This window comes from Pristiophorus japonicus, chromosome 3 (assembly GCF_044704955.1).
Source record: "Pristiophorus japonicus isolate sPriJap1 chromosome 3, sPriJap1.hap1, whole genome shotgun sequence".
Lineage (NCBI taxonomy): Eukaryota > Metazoa > Chordata > Chondrichthyes > Pristiophoridae > Pristiophorus > Pristiophorus japonicus.
Genome location: NC_091979.1, coordinates 156,918,008 through 156,936,003, shown reverse-complemented (window position 1 = coordinate 156,936,003; position 17,996 = coordinate 156,918,008). Strand labels below are relative to the sequence as shown.

The window sequence follows — 17,996 nt, the reverse complement described above, 5'->3', positions numbered from 1 at the left end:
TTTAACCAGGAGGGTGAGATGATTTCCTCCTCTGCTTCATTGATAGCTGAAAAACAGGCAACCTCAGATCACGTGGCTTTAATATGATAGAAACATAGAAAATAGGTGCAGGAGTAGGCCATTCGGCCCTTCGAGCCTGCACCGCCATTCAATGAGTTCATGGCTGAACATGCAACTTCAGTACCCCATTCCTGCTTTCTTTGATAGTGCCTGTTCCTTTATCTAGCCATTTATTCATTTAGTTTCTCTCAACTTTCCTATAAAGTTATATTTTCTATTTTAAGCCGATAAATAAATGCAAGTTGCTGTTGGTGAATTGGGTAGATTTGGGTCAACAAAATACACAACACAGACTTAATGGGGTAAACATCCACAATAGATACTCAACAATGTGAAGAATTTAAACGATGGTCAGGGCACCTTGACCAATGCTATACCAGATGTGCTTGAACACCTGGACCAGTGTCATGTCAGGTACCCTATGCTATACCAAGGTATGCTTGAACACTTCAACTCACTTTATCTTGATCCCAGAGCCGATACCTATCAATCTTTGTTAAAAGTTTTGGGAGCTCAATAGCCAAAAACATTAACCAAAATGGACCTAAATTAACAACAGAATTAATGAACGATTATTTTCAGAATCAGAAAATAATGGAGCTTTACAATGGTGCCACTGTGGAAGTAGTTTTGCTAAGTGCCTGTGATTGTCACAAGCTTTAAGGGAGTGTCATATGGGATGAAAATTCTAATTGGCTTTATTTTCAGGACTGAAGTAAACTGCTCCCCTACCAGTTAACAATGAAGCTGGGTCTTCAAAGAAGCAGTCTAACATGAAAGCATTGCTTTGATCTGGCTGTCGAAAGACTGCTTGCTCTACTCTATGTGTGGCTGGCTTTCCCTATTCTGCAGGTCATTTGCTGCCACCATTTGTTTTCACATTGTGGTGGTGGTCAGATAGGATTCTGTGGGCAGAAGGACATCCGCATTAGTGTCTTCAAAGACTCTGTTAAAGGATTCTGAAAAGGACTCTCAAGATTGTGGATGCTTTATTATTTTCAAGATAGTAGTGTATAAATCAAGCATTGTTTTATTGACTATTTGGCATAATTCCATTTGCTTCTGTGTAATTATAATTATTGTAAATAAATTCAATGGTTAGTTTTGGCCTGAAGGGTATGGTCTGATGGCATGGTGTTTTCCAGAGTGCACATGTATAAATATAATTTGTAACTACATGCTTATGGATTAATTTATTGAACGTTATATAAAGGAATCCAATCTGATCCTGCCTGACATTATCTTCTCACATTACTAAAATCAGCGTGGTATGGTAAGGACCTGTTGTTATCATTATTCCTGGCTCAATTATCATCATAGGCAGTCCCTCAGAATCGAGGAAGACTTGCTTCCACTCTTAAAATGAGTTCTTAGATGACTGAACAGTCCAATACGATAACCACAATCCCTGTCACAGGTCGTTGAGGGAAAGGGTGGGTGGGACAGGTTTACCGCATGCTCTTTCCACTGCCTGTGCTTGGTTTCTGCATGCTCTCAGCGATGAGACTCGAGCTGCTCAACGCCCTCCCGGATGCACTTCCTCCACTTAGGGCGGTCTTTGGCCAGGGACTCCCAGGTGTCAGTGGGGATGTTGTACTTTATCAAGGAGGCTTTGAGGATGTCCTTGAAACGTTTACTCTGCCCACCTTTGGCTTGTTTGCCGTGAAGGAGTTCCGAGTAGAGCGCTTGCTTTAGGAGTCTCGGTGTCAGGCATGCAAACAATGTGGCCTGCCCAGCAGAACTGATCGAGTGTGGTCAATGCTTCAATGCTGGGGATGTTGACCTGGTCGAGGACGCTAACGTTGGTTCGTCTGTCCTCCCAGGGGATTTGCAGGATCTTGCGGAGACATCATTGGTGGTATTTCTGCAGTGACTTGAGATGTCTACTGCACATGGTCCATGTCTCTGAGCTATACAGGAGGGCGGGTATTACTACAGCCCTGTAGACCATGAGCTTAGTGGCAGATTTGAGGGCTTCACTGGCGCACTGGAGGTGGTATTGAATCTCGTCGCCAATGTCTGCCCTTGTTGATAAGAGGCTCCCGAGGTATGGGAAATAGTCCACGTTGTCCAGGGCCGCGCCATGGATCTTGATGACTGGGGGGCAGTGCTGTGCGGCGGGGACAGGTTGGTGGAGGACCTTTGTCTTACGAATGTTTAGTGTAGGGCCCATGCTTTCATACGCCTTAGTGAATATGTTGACTATGACTTGGAGTTCAGCCACTCAATGTGTGCAGATGCAGACGTCGTCCGCATACTGTAGCTTGACGACAGAGGTTGGGACAGTCTTGGATCTGGCCTGGAGACGACGAAGGTTGAACAGGTTCCCACTGGTTCTGTAGTTTAGTTCCACTCCAGTGGGGAGCTGGTCTAGGGTCAAACAGGGCTGTGCCATCACACCAACCTTCTTCTCAATCTTCCTCACTGGTTAAATTAGAAGTAGTAGTGGAACTCATTTCCATCTGCAATGCCCATGCAAACATGGCCCTGGATTTTCTTGGGGCTTCTGCCAGACTCCCACTATAACTCTGTCTGGAGAGCAATGGAGGGGCCTTTTACAATGACTTCATGGTGGGCAGGCATTGGGTTCTCTGGTTTCATGGGGTAGACAGGTGCCTGCAGTGGTGTCTGTGCTCACCAGCCTCATGCAGATCAGCTGCCCTGCCACTGACCCCAGTGGGCTCAATGTTGGAGGGCACCAGCGGACGTGAGTTGGAGCCTATAGCTTTTTGTGTCCATCTGCGATTGCTAGGAGATATTATAAAAGCCGGTCAACTTTCCCAAATACCAATATTGGAAAGAACAAACAAAAATCCTGTAATAAATGACAATAATATTGTCTGCAGAGCGTAATACCTTCATTCTGCCTTGAATCTGAAGGTAATTAATTGAATAACTGCTAAGTAACTGTGTCCATAATTTACAACAATTATTAGGAGGACAACAGATTAATCATGTCTATAGCCAATGAGCATGCATGGGGATTGAGTGGGATGTTCTGGGATATATGGGACATGCTTCTACTAATTACATTGTCAAATTTAAAATTCCCAAACCTTCCATCTCCAACAGCTGCTGAGTTGCTGTTTGTTGGGGAAAGGGTCGTCCTAACAACTGTCAGAAAGGAGTTGTTGAAAGCAAAAGAGAAATTGATGCAACTTTGTGTCCCATTAATCATCTTACTGAACCTGCAATTAACAACCTTCTCCTTACTTAAATTCTTTACCTTTACTCTTTCTTGCCCATGTAACATCCCTGACCAAGAGGATAGCTATAAGATGTGTGTCCAGGTATTAATCAATGGAGCCCTTTCGCTGGGTGCTGGTAAGCAGGCAGGAGCAGCCTCTGGTTCCTGTCGAACAGTGTTTTGGGGGAAGACTGGATCCCTGCATGTGGCAACATGATTGAAATCGGAGAAGAGTGAATAGGCTTCTCGGTCTGTGATATCCGTGTGTTGGGTTTATTCTTGGAACAATCAATAACAGCAAAGACTGAGGCAGACGAGTACAGCTACTATGTCCTTAATTGGCACAAGAAGAGGTAAATTTCTGATACTGGAAAGAGAAGAAGAGTTTGAAATATATTCCAAACTAAACATGTTTTTATCTCACAAGGACACAAGACAACATATGGCTTTCAGTTCCGTAGAAATATATAGAATGTATAACACGGAAACAAGCCATTTGGCCCAACCAGTCCGCGTCAGCATTTACCCGCCAAGTAAACTCAAAGCAATTATAGCATTGGTACCAAACTCTGCCATTAAACTGACCGTAACATTTTAGCTCTGGTATATTTTAAACCGTTACCAAATAAAGTTTTTAGTATTAAAAAGGAGGGGCAACTGTCATATTGATGCTGTACAACGTCCTTATGAGATTATAAGAAGTTACCCTTTTACCTCTTTTCTTGTTTGATACCGGGTATCCTGGTGTTGTTGGAGACTGCGCAGCAGTGGAATGGGAACCGCCCAATGCTCTTGGTTTTGGCTTGTTTGTTGCTGATCTGATAGTCTGACACTTTTGAGTATCATGAACAGGCTGAGGTATTGGCTCCAAAGGCAGCTTCTCCTCTTCAGGAGTGAGACCAACTGGTAAAAGGTTGAAAGTAAACAATTTCAATGCTGGCTTTCAAAACAGAGGTAGATTACAATATGTCCCTGTGTGTATGATATGATACAATCCCAGCACACTCTGAGCCATATATTATAATACTTTGTTGGTTGAAATCGGTTAAATTAACTGGCCATGTTCACTCCAAGAACTAGAGAGTGATGGGAAAGCTTAATTTATTTTACCATTTTTCCATGAATTTACTGTTTGCTTTGACAGTTATTGCCACTGATTATGTGGTTGTACCAGTTTAGTTCATGTATTGCCAGTATCAGTTCCTGAGTCGTTTGTTTTAGTATCTGAGTACATCACACACCCAAGCGTTTGGGATTTGGAGATGTGGCATGTGTATTATACATGAATATTTAAGGTCAAAGCAGTATTTCAGTTCTAATGTCAGAAATCCATTCTTCTACAAACGCAACAGAGGCCAGCACAATGACACAGTTTGCCAGAGCTGCAGGCTACACCATGGGAGCTCCTGGCATGTTACAGTCGGGAAAACACTTGACAGAGATCATGGGAAAGAAATTCACTATCGCCTCGTTGGGGTGCTAATTTTTCAAAATTTGAAAAGTTAGCACCAGGTGCTAATGATTTCAAACTTTAAAAAAATTTCCCGTTTGTACTCCAAGAAGGAAGTGGAGCAGCAAATCGAGCACTCCACTTCCTTCCTGTAGCGCAGTTGGCAGAAGGCAGGGCGGAGACATCAGCAGTGCTGCACAATGGGCTGTGCAGCACTGACATGTTCAAGCAGAGTGCCGGGCTGATCGATCGTGAGCAGGATCCCGTGAAAAAAAATTGGAACGAGGAAGTTAAGTTTGTTTTTTTATTTACCTCGTCCACCTTGCCTTTAATTATCATCCCTGAAACAGCTGATCACCAAATGCACGCCTCTTGCAGCTACCGGTGTTTTCGCCCGGCGCTGCTGCAGGGGACGGTAGTCAATTCTGGGTCCGAGGTGATGAACACGCCGATGATGTCACAATCTCGGAACGAAGGAGATCATGCCGCAATGTCGTAGCGCCGCCACCACAAAACACCCGCCAAATATGACGGGAGGCGATGTCAGCGCAACCCGCTCGCAAAGCCATTTGCACCTCATTAGCGCCCCCCCCTTACAGGAGGCTCAAAGACACCCAATTTTGCCACCGTTTTATCACCAGAGGGAAGGGACAATGACATCTGTGACCAGTGCTCAGTGAGACGTTACAGAACACAAGCAGTCCAGCGTGACCGGGGGTGGAATTAGTCTGGGGCAATGATGTCAAATGGCCGATAGCCAATTGGCAGCCCGTCTCACACTTTGCCCAAATTTCTTTACCATTGACTTTAATGTAAAACTAGCTGCTGATTCATTAGAGCTCATTTTGTGCTACTATACAAGACCACTTTCACCCCCCTAGTGTCCTGTTCAGAATACATTGTACGGCAGGGAAGAAATAGGTCAAAATTTCTACTGGAGACTTTGATCAAAATTAGCACTGAAGGATCACAGCTCTTTCTCTCAGATGCTGACCAGCATTTTCTATTTTTATTTTGTACTTTCTTGTTATCTTTAACAGATCAAACAATGTGGGAGCTGACCTGTTTTTTCCGGTGCGTGCAGCTGATGTAACTCCAGCTTTACTACTGCCTTCTCATTGTTGGAAACGGTCTCCATCCTCTCACTGAGAGAGTCTACTGAGGAATCATCATTTGCTGAGCCGTTGGCATGGTACCCGTTCAGCCCACCTTTGGATAGGGGGAGATCCGCATTCTCTTCCAGTCCATCAGGCCTCTCCTTCTCTTCCTTCACTTGGCCATTTGGCTGTTTTGGTTTTCTTTTCCTTTTCTTATTGTGCTAGGTGAAATAATTGCTAGATTATTCGTATTGCCAACAAAATAATACAATTTAGTGCTGCACATTTGAAAATAAGGCTTCTCAAGCTTACCTTCTTTTTACCTGGCACGTTCCATTCTTTCAAAACCTCCACTGCACTGCCTGTTCAAGACCAGAAAAGAAAACATCAATAAAGGAATTTCAACATTACCTAACGACAGCTTTCTTCAGCAATGAACAAAAATGACTAGTATTGTGCATGCGGAACATAGTTTCAATAAAATTAAAGAGAAAACATTCCCTTTACACAATCCCTGGGGCTGAAATTGCCCCCGCCACATTTGGGGCCGATAACTAGAATTATTTGATACATTATGTTTGGGGTGGCAGAGGGAACGCAAGTCGGGAGCGGGGCAGAAGGCGGGCTGCGCTGCGCTGACGCTTAGCAAATGTCCCTCCCCCTCACTTAAAGGGGAGGGACTCTGCGAGGCCTACTTGGCACCCACTGGGCCACTAGGGAGGGTATCGGCAAGGCCAGTGGGCCGGCACCCAAGAGGGGGTGCCAGGCTGCCTGTTGGCGGCATGGCCAAACCCATGGCCACCACTGTTGGGCCGATTGCAAAGTCAGCTGACAATTAAAATAAAATGGCGGTGGTGTGCCGTCCCCTTTAAGGCGCGAAGCTGTCGGGGGTACCGACAAGTGGTCATTCGATGATTTCAGGGCAATGTCACTTTTGGGCAGGGACCAGGCGGTGCATGCACTAATGGTGTCACCACCGCCATTCACACAGGAGCGGAGCGGTCAGGTTCTGCACCTCAAAAACTCAAGAGGGCAATGCCCCGATCACCGGAGAGTCCGCCCTGACTGGGCAGAAATTTGCCCCGTCACCGGTAACTGCTCTGAACTGTTTATTCAGCAGTGTTCGTTCTAACATATTGGCCAGAAATTTCCTCTGCCGCTGTAACTTTGCCGGAAGTGCAGTGCAAATCCGATTACACATCTCAACGGAGTTTCTACCGCATTTCCGGCAAAGTTATGACAGTAGAATGGGAGCAGCTCCGAGGAAACTATGAGCCATTCATTCTCAACTCTCAACGAGGAGCATAACATGTGAATTACAGCATTATCTCCCAGACTGGGCTCCCTCCACATGATGCATATATTTTTTAACATAGTCCTACATAACACCATGGGATCTTTGAGAGTTCTCGCCATTAAATGAGTTTGTACAAATTACTTTGAGTCTTATAGTCATTTATTTCATACCCAATACCAAAAAGCATACCTCCACTCTCCTGAGTGTAAAACATAATAATGACCTTGTGCAGCCGCACCATTTATAACAGGATTCTCTTAGAATAATTCTCTGCATGATGCTCCTGTGATTTAACAATGACGGTATAACTATATTAACAGAACGACAAGTTGCATTGACATGTTGCCTTTAAAATAGTGAAAGGTCCTAAGGCATTTCACGGTTCAATGTCAGAGCCCAGCAGGAGCAGGAGGTTTGGTGGAGGTGGCCAAAAGTGAGATCAGAGCTGGGTTTTAAAAAGGCTTTTTAAAGTGCGAAGAGATCTGGTGAGCTAAAGAGGTTTAGGGAGTACCGGAGTTCAGGGGAAAGATGGCAGAAAGCCCTGCCACTGGTGCCGTTGGGAAGCAAGTGTAGAGGGTAATATGTCCTTACTATACAGTATAAATGCACACGAGGCCCATACTTGAGAAAAGATCACTCTGTGACCAGTTACCTTTATTATCAAGACCTCAAGAGACAGACAGTGGGTGGAAGTTCCCCTTTCATACCGGAAAGTCCAGGTTAGGAGTGTCTCCCACAAGTTCGCCCCCTGTGGTCAGAGTTCTCAAGGTATACAATTTGTCATGTATCTTACATTATTATATATAACTGTATCCTAACATGCTATACAACACTGTAATAAGATATGACCTGTAACCACCAGCATACCTTACCACCAGGGATGCACTTGCAAAAGACAGGTATATAAGGACAGGTCTTAGGCAAGTGCAGCATTCCAGAGCTGTGAAGTAAAGGTGCAGGTCCAGAGTGACCTTGACTTCACAACATGCCTCATGTGAATCTGTACTGAGGGGACAGGACTTTACAGTGGCGACGAGTTACGCGATTACAGAAGCCACAGAATGGCGAACAACGGATCAGATGAAAAGTACAATGCGGGAGACAATTGGGAGGACTTTATAGAAAGGCTCCAGCAAAGCTTTGTAACCAAAGACTGGTTAGGCGATGATAAGGCAGACAAGAGAAGAGTCCATCTCTTGACCAGCTGTGGCTCGAAAACATACGCTTTAATGAAGGATCTGTTGGCACCCGAGAAACCAGCAAGCAAGTCGTTTGAAGAATTGAGCACACTGGTAAGAGACCACCTGAAGCCAGCGAGCAGCCTACACATGGCCAGACACAGGTTCTACAACTACAGACGCTGTGTGGGCCAGAGCATACCCGACTTTGTGGCGGAACTTCGGAGGTTGGCTAGTTTATGTGAGTTCTCCGATGAACTGAGGAGAGAAATGCTGAGAGACTTTTTCATTGAAGGAATAGGCCATGCAGGCATATTCCAAAAGCTCAGAGAGACCAAGAACCTGACCTTAGCGGCAGCAGCACTGGTTGCATAGACATTCTTGGTAGGGGAAGAAGAAACGAGGTTGATTTACAGTGCAGGTACGACAACTAACGAAATATCGGAACAAGAAGTTCACAGCACTAAACAAGCTGCTACCCCCACACACGTACAAAACCGGGAGAACAGGCTCTTGACAGCAGGCAGAAGCCATCAAGGGCCACAGGAACTGCCGTTCACACCTCATCAACCCACAATGCGAGCAATCAACTACAAACTGAGAGAAGCTCAAGAGAGATCAGCCAGACGCAGCTCATTTTTTGGGAACACTTTGAACAATGGAACAGGTCTGTGCTGGAGGTGTGGGGGTGGGCACTCGTCAAGGGGATGTCGATTTCAGCAGGCTGTTTGCAGAAATTGTGAATATACAGGGCATTTGGCCCGCATGTGCAAACAAACGGCAGCTTGGCTGATATACGAATCGGATGGGTCGGAAAGCGGACCAGAAGATGGTGGGGACAGTACCCGGGACACCGATGTAAAGCGGGTCAACACGATCAATGGCCTCTGCTCCTACAACAGGACGTCTCCTATAATGGTGAGGGTCCTACTCAACGGGATATCTGTCAACATGGAGCTGGATACGGGAGCGAGTCAATCTTTCATGGGCGCTCAACAATTTGAACAACTGTGGCCGCATAAAAGAGACAGACCAAAACTCACAAGGGTCGACACCAAACTAAGGACCTATACCAAAGAAATCGTACCAGTCCTCGGCAGCACCATGCTCTCTGTCACACACAAAGGGACAGTGAACTGACTTCCCCTGTGGATTGTCCCCGGAGACCCCCCAGCACTGCTGGGGAGAAGCTGGCTGGCAAAACTAAACTGGAAATGGGATGATATCCATGCCATGTCATTAGAGGAACGGACCTCCTGCTCAACAGTTATAAAGCGATTTGAACATCTCTTTCAGCCAGGTGTGGGCACTTTCAAAGGGGCCAAAGTCAAAATCTACATCACACAGGATGCTAGACCGGTCCATCACAAGGCCAGAGCTGTACCTATGAGATAGGGGAAAAGATTGAACACGAACTAGACAGGCTTCTGCGGGAAGGCATTACAGCACCTGTGGAATTTAGCGACTGGGCAAGTCCCATCGTCCCAGTCATGAAGCCTGATGGATCCGTACGAATCTGTGCGGACTACAAATCCACCATAAACAGAGTCTCCCTACAGGACCAGTACCCGCTGCCCAGAGCGGAGGACTTATTTGCCATATTGGCTGGAGGTAAACTTTTCTCAAAATTAGACCTCACATCTGCATATATGATGCAAGAATTTACCGAGGAATCCAAGCTACTCACCACCATCAACACACATCGAGGCCTTTTCATGTACAATCGATGCCCATTCGGCATCAGGTCGGCAGCTGCCATGTTCAATCGCAACATGGAGAGTCTGCTCAAGTCCATCCCGGGGACGGTTGTATTTCAAGATGACATACTTATCACGGGCAGGGACACCGACTCCCATCTCCGTAATTTGGAGGAAGTACTAAAGCGGTTGGATCGGGTAGGCCTACGAGTCAAGAAATCCAAGTGCCTGTTTCTCGCACCCGAGGTTGAATTTTCGGGCAGAAGGATTGCCGCTGATGGAATCCGCCCAACAGAGTCCAAAACAGAAGCAATTCGCCTGGCACCCAGGCCCCAGAATGTCTCAGAACTGCGCGCCTTTCTCAGGCTACTCAATTACTTTGGGAACTTTATGCAGAACTTAAGCACGCTGCTGGAGCCTCTCCACGTGCGACTCAGGAAGGGGTGCGATTGGTTTTGGGGGGACGCCCAGGAACACGCCTTCAATAAGGCACGCAACCTTCTGTGTTCCAACAGTGTTTTGACTTTCTTTGACCCACGTAAAAAGCTAGTTCTCACATGCGATGCGTAAGCGTATGGGGTCGGGTGCGTTTTGCAACATGTCAATAGTGCGGGCAAATTACAACCCATAGCTTATGCCTCCAGGTTACTTTTGCGGGCGGAGCGCGGGTACAGAATGGTAGAGTAGGAGGCGCTCGCGTGCGTGTACGGTGTCAAAAAGATGCACCAATACCTTTTCGGGGCCAAGTTCGCATTAGAAACCGACCACAAGCCCCTCACGTCCCTCCTATCCGAGAGCAAGGCAATAAATGCCAACGCCTCGGCGTGAATTCAACGGTGGGCACTCATGCTGGCGTCCTACGACTATACCATAAGGCACAGACCAGGCACAGACAACTGTGCCGACGCGCTCAGCAGGCTACCCCTGGCGACCACGGAAGGGTCTGACGAACAGGACTATGAGATAGTCATCGCAATCAATGTCTTTGAGTCCACAGGTTCGCCCATGACGGCTCGCCAAATCAGAGCCTGGACGGCCAGCGACCCCACGCTATCCTTAGTAAAAAGATGTGTCCTAACCGGTGACTGGGCAGAGGATGACGATGCCTGCTCCGAGGAATTAAAACCCTTTCACAGGCACATGCATGAGCTATCACGACAAGCAGACTGCCTGATGTGGGGCAGCCGAGTAGTCATGCCTCTGCGAGGCAGAGAGGCATTTGTCCGGAAGCTCCACCGCGAGCACCCGGGGATCATTCTCATGAAGGCCATAGCCAGATCCCACGTCTGGTGGCCTGGTATTGACGCGGACTTGGAGCTCTGCGTCTGAAGGTGCACCATTTGTGCCCAACTCAGCAATGCCCCCAGGGAGGCTCCACTGAGCCCCTGGCCCTGGCCTACCAAACCGTGGTCGCGGGTGTACGTAGACTATGCGGGCCCATTCATGGGCAAAATGTTCCTCGTAGTTGTAGATGCATTTTCAAAGTGGATCGAATGCACCATTTTAAACTCGAGCACAACCTCCACCACTGTGGAGAGCCTCGCAACCATGTTTGCAATGCACGGAATCCCTGTCATATTGGTCAGTGACAATGATCCGTGCTTCACCAGCGCAGAATTCCAAGACTTTATAATTGACCACGGCATAAATCACGTCAAGACGGCACCTTTCAAGCCGGCCTCCAACGGCCAGGCGGAGAGAGCAGTGCAAATCATTAAACAAGGCATGCTTAAAATCCAAGGTCTCACGCTGCAGGGTCGCCTGTCGCGACTGCTGCTGGCATGCAGATCTCGTCCACACTCACTGACTGGGATCCTCCCGCGCAACTGTTGATGAAAAGGACTTTAAAAACAAGGCTCTCATTAATCCTCCCAGACATGCACGAAATCGTTGAGGCAAAGCGCCGTAAGCTGACTGAGTACCATGACAGAAATTCGAGGGGGAGATGGAATGAGATAGGGGACAAAGTGTTTGTACTAAACTGTGGCAGGAGTCTCAAATGGCTTGCAGGGACAGTAACAGGTAAGGAAGGAAACAGCTTACTGGTAGTACAAATGGACAATGGCAAAACCTGCCGGAGGCATATAGACCAAGTCAAAAGCAGATTTACCAACAACACTGCGGAACCAGAGGCAGACTACAATGTGGAACTCGCACCACACCTGATGGACAGACAGAGGGAACAACCTGAGGAAAGGGCAATCTCAACAGACAGCCCAGGCGAGTCAACAACAATCACACCAATCAAAACTGACAGCCCAGGCAAGATACCAGCAACCACACCCAAAGAAAAACAGACACCAAGGCAAACAACTGAACCACAACTCAGACACTCCACGCGAGAGCGTAGACCACCTGAGAGACTGAACCTATAAAGAAAATAAGACCTTGGGGGAGAGTGATGTCATGTATCTTACATTATTATATATAACTGTATCCTATACATGCTATACATGACTGTAATAAGATATGACCTGTAACCACCAGCATACCTTACCACCAGAGGTGCACTTGCAAGAGACAGGTATATAAGGACAGGTCTCAGACAAGTGCAGCATTCCAGAGCTGTGAAATAAAGGTGCAGGTCCAGAGTGACCTTGACTTCACTACATGCCTCGTGTGAATCTGTACTGAGGGGACAGGACTTTACACAACTTAGGTCAGCTTATACATGGATTACAATGACAGTTGAATACATGACATCACCTGCCCCCCAAAGTCTTATTGGGATCACAGGTTAAGTCTCTTGGTGGTTTATGCTCCCTTGTAGAACACCTGAGTTGGGGCTCTGGTTGTTGGACGCTGGCCTGAATGTTTGCTGTTTGCTGTGCCTCAGGTCTGTCCGGACTGCCCACAGTGACTGGGCTCTCCTCCACTTGGTTCCGGTGTTCGGTCACCTGTGGTGGAGTAAACTCTACGTCGTGTTCTTCCTCTGCTTCTTCTATAGGGTTGCTGAACCTCCTTTTAGTTTGATCCACGTGTTTGCGGCAGATTTGTCCATTGATAAGTTTAACTCCCAAAATCCTATTCCCCTCTTTGGCAATCACAGTGCCTGCAAGCCATTTGGGCCCTACAGCGTAATTAAGGACAAAAACAGGGTCATTGATATCAATACATCGTGCCCTCGCATTCCTGTCATGGTCGTCACATTGTGACTGACGCCTGCTCTCAACAATTTTTTTCATGGTAGGGTGTATAAGGGATAACCTGGTTTTGAGCAGCTCTGCGGGTGGAACCCCTGTGAGCAAGTGTGGTCGGGATCTATTGGCCAACAGGAGGCGTGATAAGCGGCTTTGTAGGGAACCCCCTTGGATTCTGAGCATCCCCTGTTTGATTATCAGCACTGCTCGTTCCGCCTGGCCGTTTGAGGCCGGCTTGAACGGTGCTGTTTCTGACATGGTTGATTCCATTGCCTGCCATGAAGTCCTGGAATTAAGTGCTTGTGAAGCACGGGCCATTGTCGCTGACCAAGACGTCCGGTAGACCATGGGTGGCAAACATTGCCCGTAGACTTTCTACCGTGGCAGAGAATGTGCTTGGATTTAAAATGGCACACTCAATCCATTTGGAGTAGGCGTCTACTACAACCAAAAACATTTTTCCCATGAAAGGACCTGCATATTCCACATGGATGCGTGACCATGGCTTGGCGGGCCAGGACCAGGGGCTAACGGGGGCTTCCCTGGGTGCGTTGCCCAGCTGAGCACACGTGTTGCACCTGCGAACACAAAGTTCCAGGTCTGCATCTATCCCTGGCCACCAAATGTGTGACCTGGCAATTGCCTTCATCATGACAATGCCCGGGTGCTCATTGTGAAGTTCTTTGATAAACACCTCTCCCCCAAAGTCTTATTGAGATCACAGGTAGAAGTCTCTGTGGTGGTTTACGCGCCCTTGTAGAGCGCCTGAGTTGGGGCTCCGGTTGTTGGGCGCTGGCTTGAGTGTCTGCTATTTGCGGTGCCTCAGGCCTGTCCGGATTGCCCACAGTGACTGGGCTCTCCTCCTCAATACATCGCACCCTCGCATTCCTATCTCAACTGTCATTGTAACCCATGTGTAAACTGACCTAAGTTGTATACCTTGGGAACACTGACCACAGGGTGCGAACTTGTGGGAGACACCCCTAACCTAGACTTTCCGGTATAAAAGGGGAAGCTCCACCCACTGTCTGTCTCTTGAGGTCTTGGTAATAAAGATAACTGGTCACAGAGTGATCTTTTCTCAAGTATGGGCCTCGTGTGCATTTATACTGTTTAGTAAGGACATATTATTGGCGACGAGAAACTGGGATTTAAACCACGCGAGCATGGCCACGAGCAGCACAGAAGAGAGGTACTGCATTGGTGATGATTGGGAAGACTTTATTGAGAGACTACAGCAAAATTTTGTCACTAAGGAATGGTTGGGACAGGATTCGGCCGACAAACGTAGGGCTCATCTCTTGACGGTTTGTGGATCCAGAACGTACTCCCTGATGAAGGACCTTCTAGCGCCAGAGAAGTCGGCGGACAAGACATTTGAAGAGTTCAGTAAGTTGATCGGGGAACACCTTAAACCGGCGAGCAGCATGCACATGGCGAGACAACGGTTTTACACGCACCGGCGGCGAGAAGGGCAAAGCGTTCCAGACTTCGTGGTAGATCTCCAGTGACTGGTGAGCCTATGTAAGTTCCCAGATGCATGCAGAGCGGAGATGCTCCGAGACTTTTTTATTGAGGGCATCGGGCACGCTGGGGTTTTCAGGAAACTGATTGAGACCAAAGACTTGACCTTGGAAGCGGCGGCTCTGATAGCCTAGACATTTATCTCAGGGGAGGAAGAGACCAGAATGGTTTATGGCAAAAATCTTGGCTCAAATGAGGCAAACAACCATTGTTAACGCGGCACACAGTTCTCTAGGCAGACAAGGGCAATCGGACATGCCCCAGCATGTAGTCGAACCCAAAGGGGGAATTCAACAGAGAAAATGGCTAGCTGAACGGCGATTCATGCCATCGCAATGGGCAATGCGGCCAGTAATGGGGCCATCAACACCTGTTAATGGTACGCTTAAGGACAGTTACAGAGACAGTCAGAGACGATCGACTGGTAATGGACCTTTTGTTTCCAACAATGGGGCCTCTAGCTCATGCTGGAAGTGTGGAGGCAAACACCCAGCCAGAGCTTGCAGGTATCAGCAATATACCTGCAGAAACTGCAACGTCAGCGGTCACTTGGCGCATATGTGCAGGAAGCCTGCAGCCAGGTTGATGTACGAGGAGGACGAGCCTGATGTAAGCCCTACGAGGCCAAATGAATACTGGGGGAAATCGCTGGAAACTGAAGTTCAGCGAGTTCATGTGGAGCACATATACAGTTCATATACCAGGACGCCACTGATAATGATGAGAGTGCTCCTCAATGGCATCCCAGTATTAATGGAGCTGGACACTGGGGCCAGCCAGTCCCTGATGAGTATCAAACAGTTCGAAAGGTGGGTGTCCAAGGCCAGGAGGCCAAAATTATTGCCGATTGATGCACTGCTTTGGTCCTATATAAAGGAGATCATTCCGGTGCTAGGCAGCGCCACAGTAGTCGTGACCCACAAAGATTCGGAAAGTCCAGGTTAGGAGTGTCTCCCACAAGTTCGCCTCCTGTGGTCAGTGTTCTCAAGATATACAACTTAGGTCAGCTTATACATGGGTTAAAATGACAGTTGAATACATGACAGGGACGTAGGGTTGGAGAAGGTTACAGACATATGGAGGTGTGAGACCATGGAGGGATTTGATGACAAAGATGAGAATCTTAAAATTGATGTGTAGAGAGTTGGAGAGTTAATGAAGATTGGTAGGGTTCGGAGTGGTATTTTGTGTGACATAGGATGCAGACACCAGGGTTCTGGAAGAGTTCGGCTTTATGGAAGATAGAATTTGGGATGCCGGCAAGAAAGGCATGAGGAAAGTTGAAATTAGAAGTAGCAAAGGAATGGAAAAGCATTTCAGTGGCATGAGGTAGGGGTGGACTAAGTTATGTTTTGGAGGTAGAAGTAGGCAGTTTTGGTGCAGATGGTTATAGTTTACTTTGGGCTTGAAGCTAAGCCCAGGGTAAAGCAAGACACCAAGGTTGTATACTGTATGGTTGAACTTGAGTGGACGTTGGAAAGGGGGTTGGGGTAAAGCACAGAGTTTCTGGCGCGGGCCAACGGGATGACTTCAAGCTTGCCAATGCTGAGCTGCAAATAGTTCCTGACTCATCCACACTGGACCGTTGAACAGGCATCCTGGTGAATGTTAAGAAATCAAGGGTGGCAGTGGAGAGTTAAAGCTGGGTATCATTGGTGTAATATGAAAAGCAAGCACATGCTTACGGAATGTTGCGACCTTGCTGTCACCAATTCTATGAAATAAACTCTTTCCCCTTTTAATTTCCAGTACTCATGATAATGGGGTCTATGTGGTCTTGAAACTCTTGTGAGGTGCCTTGGAACATTTTACTACATTAAAGGTGCTACATAAAATACAAGTTGTTGTTGTTATTGAAATTACTCTTTTGAGAAAAATGAAAGAATGACTGCTTTTTCTCCATAATTAATGACCTGTTGACAAAATTGTGAAAACTGATGTTTGAAAAAAACATTTTGTTTATGAGTCATTAATCTGAGAGGAAATGAGGTGCTTTTCCCATTAAAAGGGACATTTTGCCTCCTTTGGCATCAGGCATCAAAGAAACCATCTGTAACATCTTGTTACCAGACTAACATGGTCCAACTTTATATTCTGAAACACTTCCATGAATGAAGCAGTGGATGTAATCAGCATGCAGTGTATCTTAGGAAGAGTTTATGGTAAAACACAGAGCTGAAAGTTTGAGGATATTTATCAAAACTTATGTACAATGGCAAGAAGGGCAGAAGCCATTTCTTTACCATCCATGAAGGCCTGCACTGCCTTGTTCACGTTGTTATCGAAGTGTTGTAGCACCAGGACAATTTCATTGTTACTTCTGTTTGGAACCACAGTTCGAACAGCAGTGATCTGGAATAGAGAACAGGTTAATTAATAAATAAGTAACACTCCTCTTTTTTGATGATGTTTTACATGGTCACACTTACTTTTTTTTTAACCCTTTTTTTTTGTCTCCTAGGCCTCATGCACCTGAGAGGCAGGTGTGGGTGGCCTGGTCTCTGACCATTAAATATGCATGAGAGTAGCCCATCTAGTTTCCCTTCTCTATATGAGAATCATAAGGTAGAGACTGTAACATCATTAAAAATGAAGAATATAAAAGGGAAGGGAAATGGGATTAGTGTAGATAGCTCCAGTTGGAGAACTAGCACCAGAACAGGCATGGTGGATCAAGTAACTTCCTTCTGTGTTGACATTTCAACAAAAGATTTCTACGATTCTATACCTGTTCCCTGCTTAGTACCATTTTGTGCCCCTGACTGGTGGGGGGGGGGGGTTGATTCCCCACTACAACAGTGTTCCAAAGAACACCATCATTTTGCCACTTGAATAATGATCATTTTAATGCTCAACACATGCAATAGACAGTCAGTCTTTCCCAATGATATATAACTACCTCCTACAGTGATGATGAGGAGGAAGACGAGGATGATGATAATAAAGAGAGAAATGAAGGTGGGCTGAAGCCCACCCATGAGTCCCTGCACAGACCTCTTGCCCTGTTTTCCTCTGCCCCAGCCCCCTCCAAGTCATTCTGTGCATCGTGACTCCCAGGCTCCAGCTCAGATACTTTCACCTGGGAAGAATTAGACAGTGAGGATGTGGCAGTGGTTGATTCAGAGAGTACGAGGGCGCTGGAGGAATGGAAGGTAGGTAACAATGTGCCAGCTTTCCAGCAGAGACCGAGGAGAAAGATGGCTATGGCTTTGGAGTTATGGGACCCAGAATTCATAAGTACTAATCTGAAAATAAGGATATTCAAGGAATATCGCACCTACATACAGGCTCTGCGGTCAATCGCCAAGGATTGTAGCAACATTAGGGAAGCGTTTTCTTCATTGCAGACAGCGGTGGGGCATGTGA

General features: G+C 46.8%; 1 protein-coding gene across 4 annotated transcripts in view; it reads right to left on the bottom strand.

Annotated features, from left to right (window-relative positions):
• The window catches only part of LOC139259954 (SPATS2-like protein), a 398,117-nt gene that overhangs the window by 163,921 nt on the left and 216,200 nt on the right, over positions 1-17,996 (bottom strand). For all 4 annotated transcript variants that reach the window (XM_070875947.1, XM_070875949.1, XM_070875948.1 and 1 more), the window contains 4 exons: positions 16,874-16,982; positions 6,107-6,156; positions 5,760-6,015; positions 3,962-4,150 (listed from right to left, as the gene is read on the bottom strand). In XM_070875947.1, coding sequence (XP_070732048.1) covers positions 3,962-4,150; positions 5,760-6,015; positions 6,107-6,156; positions 16,874-16,982 — 604 coding nt within the window. The remainder of the gene's footprint in view (positions 1-3,961; positions 4,151-5,759; positions 6,016-6,106; positions 6,157-16,873; positions 16,983-17,996) is intronic.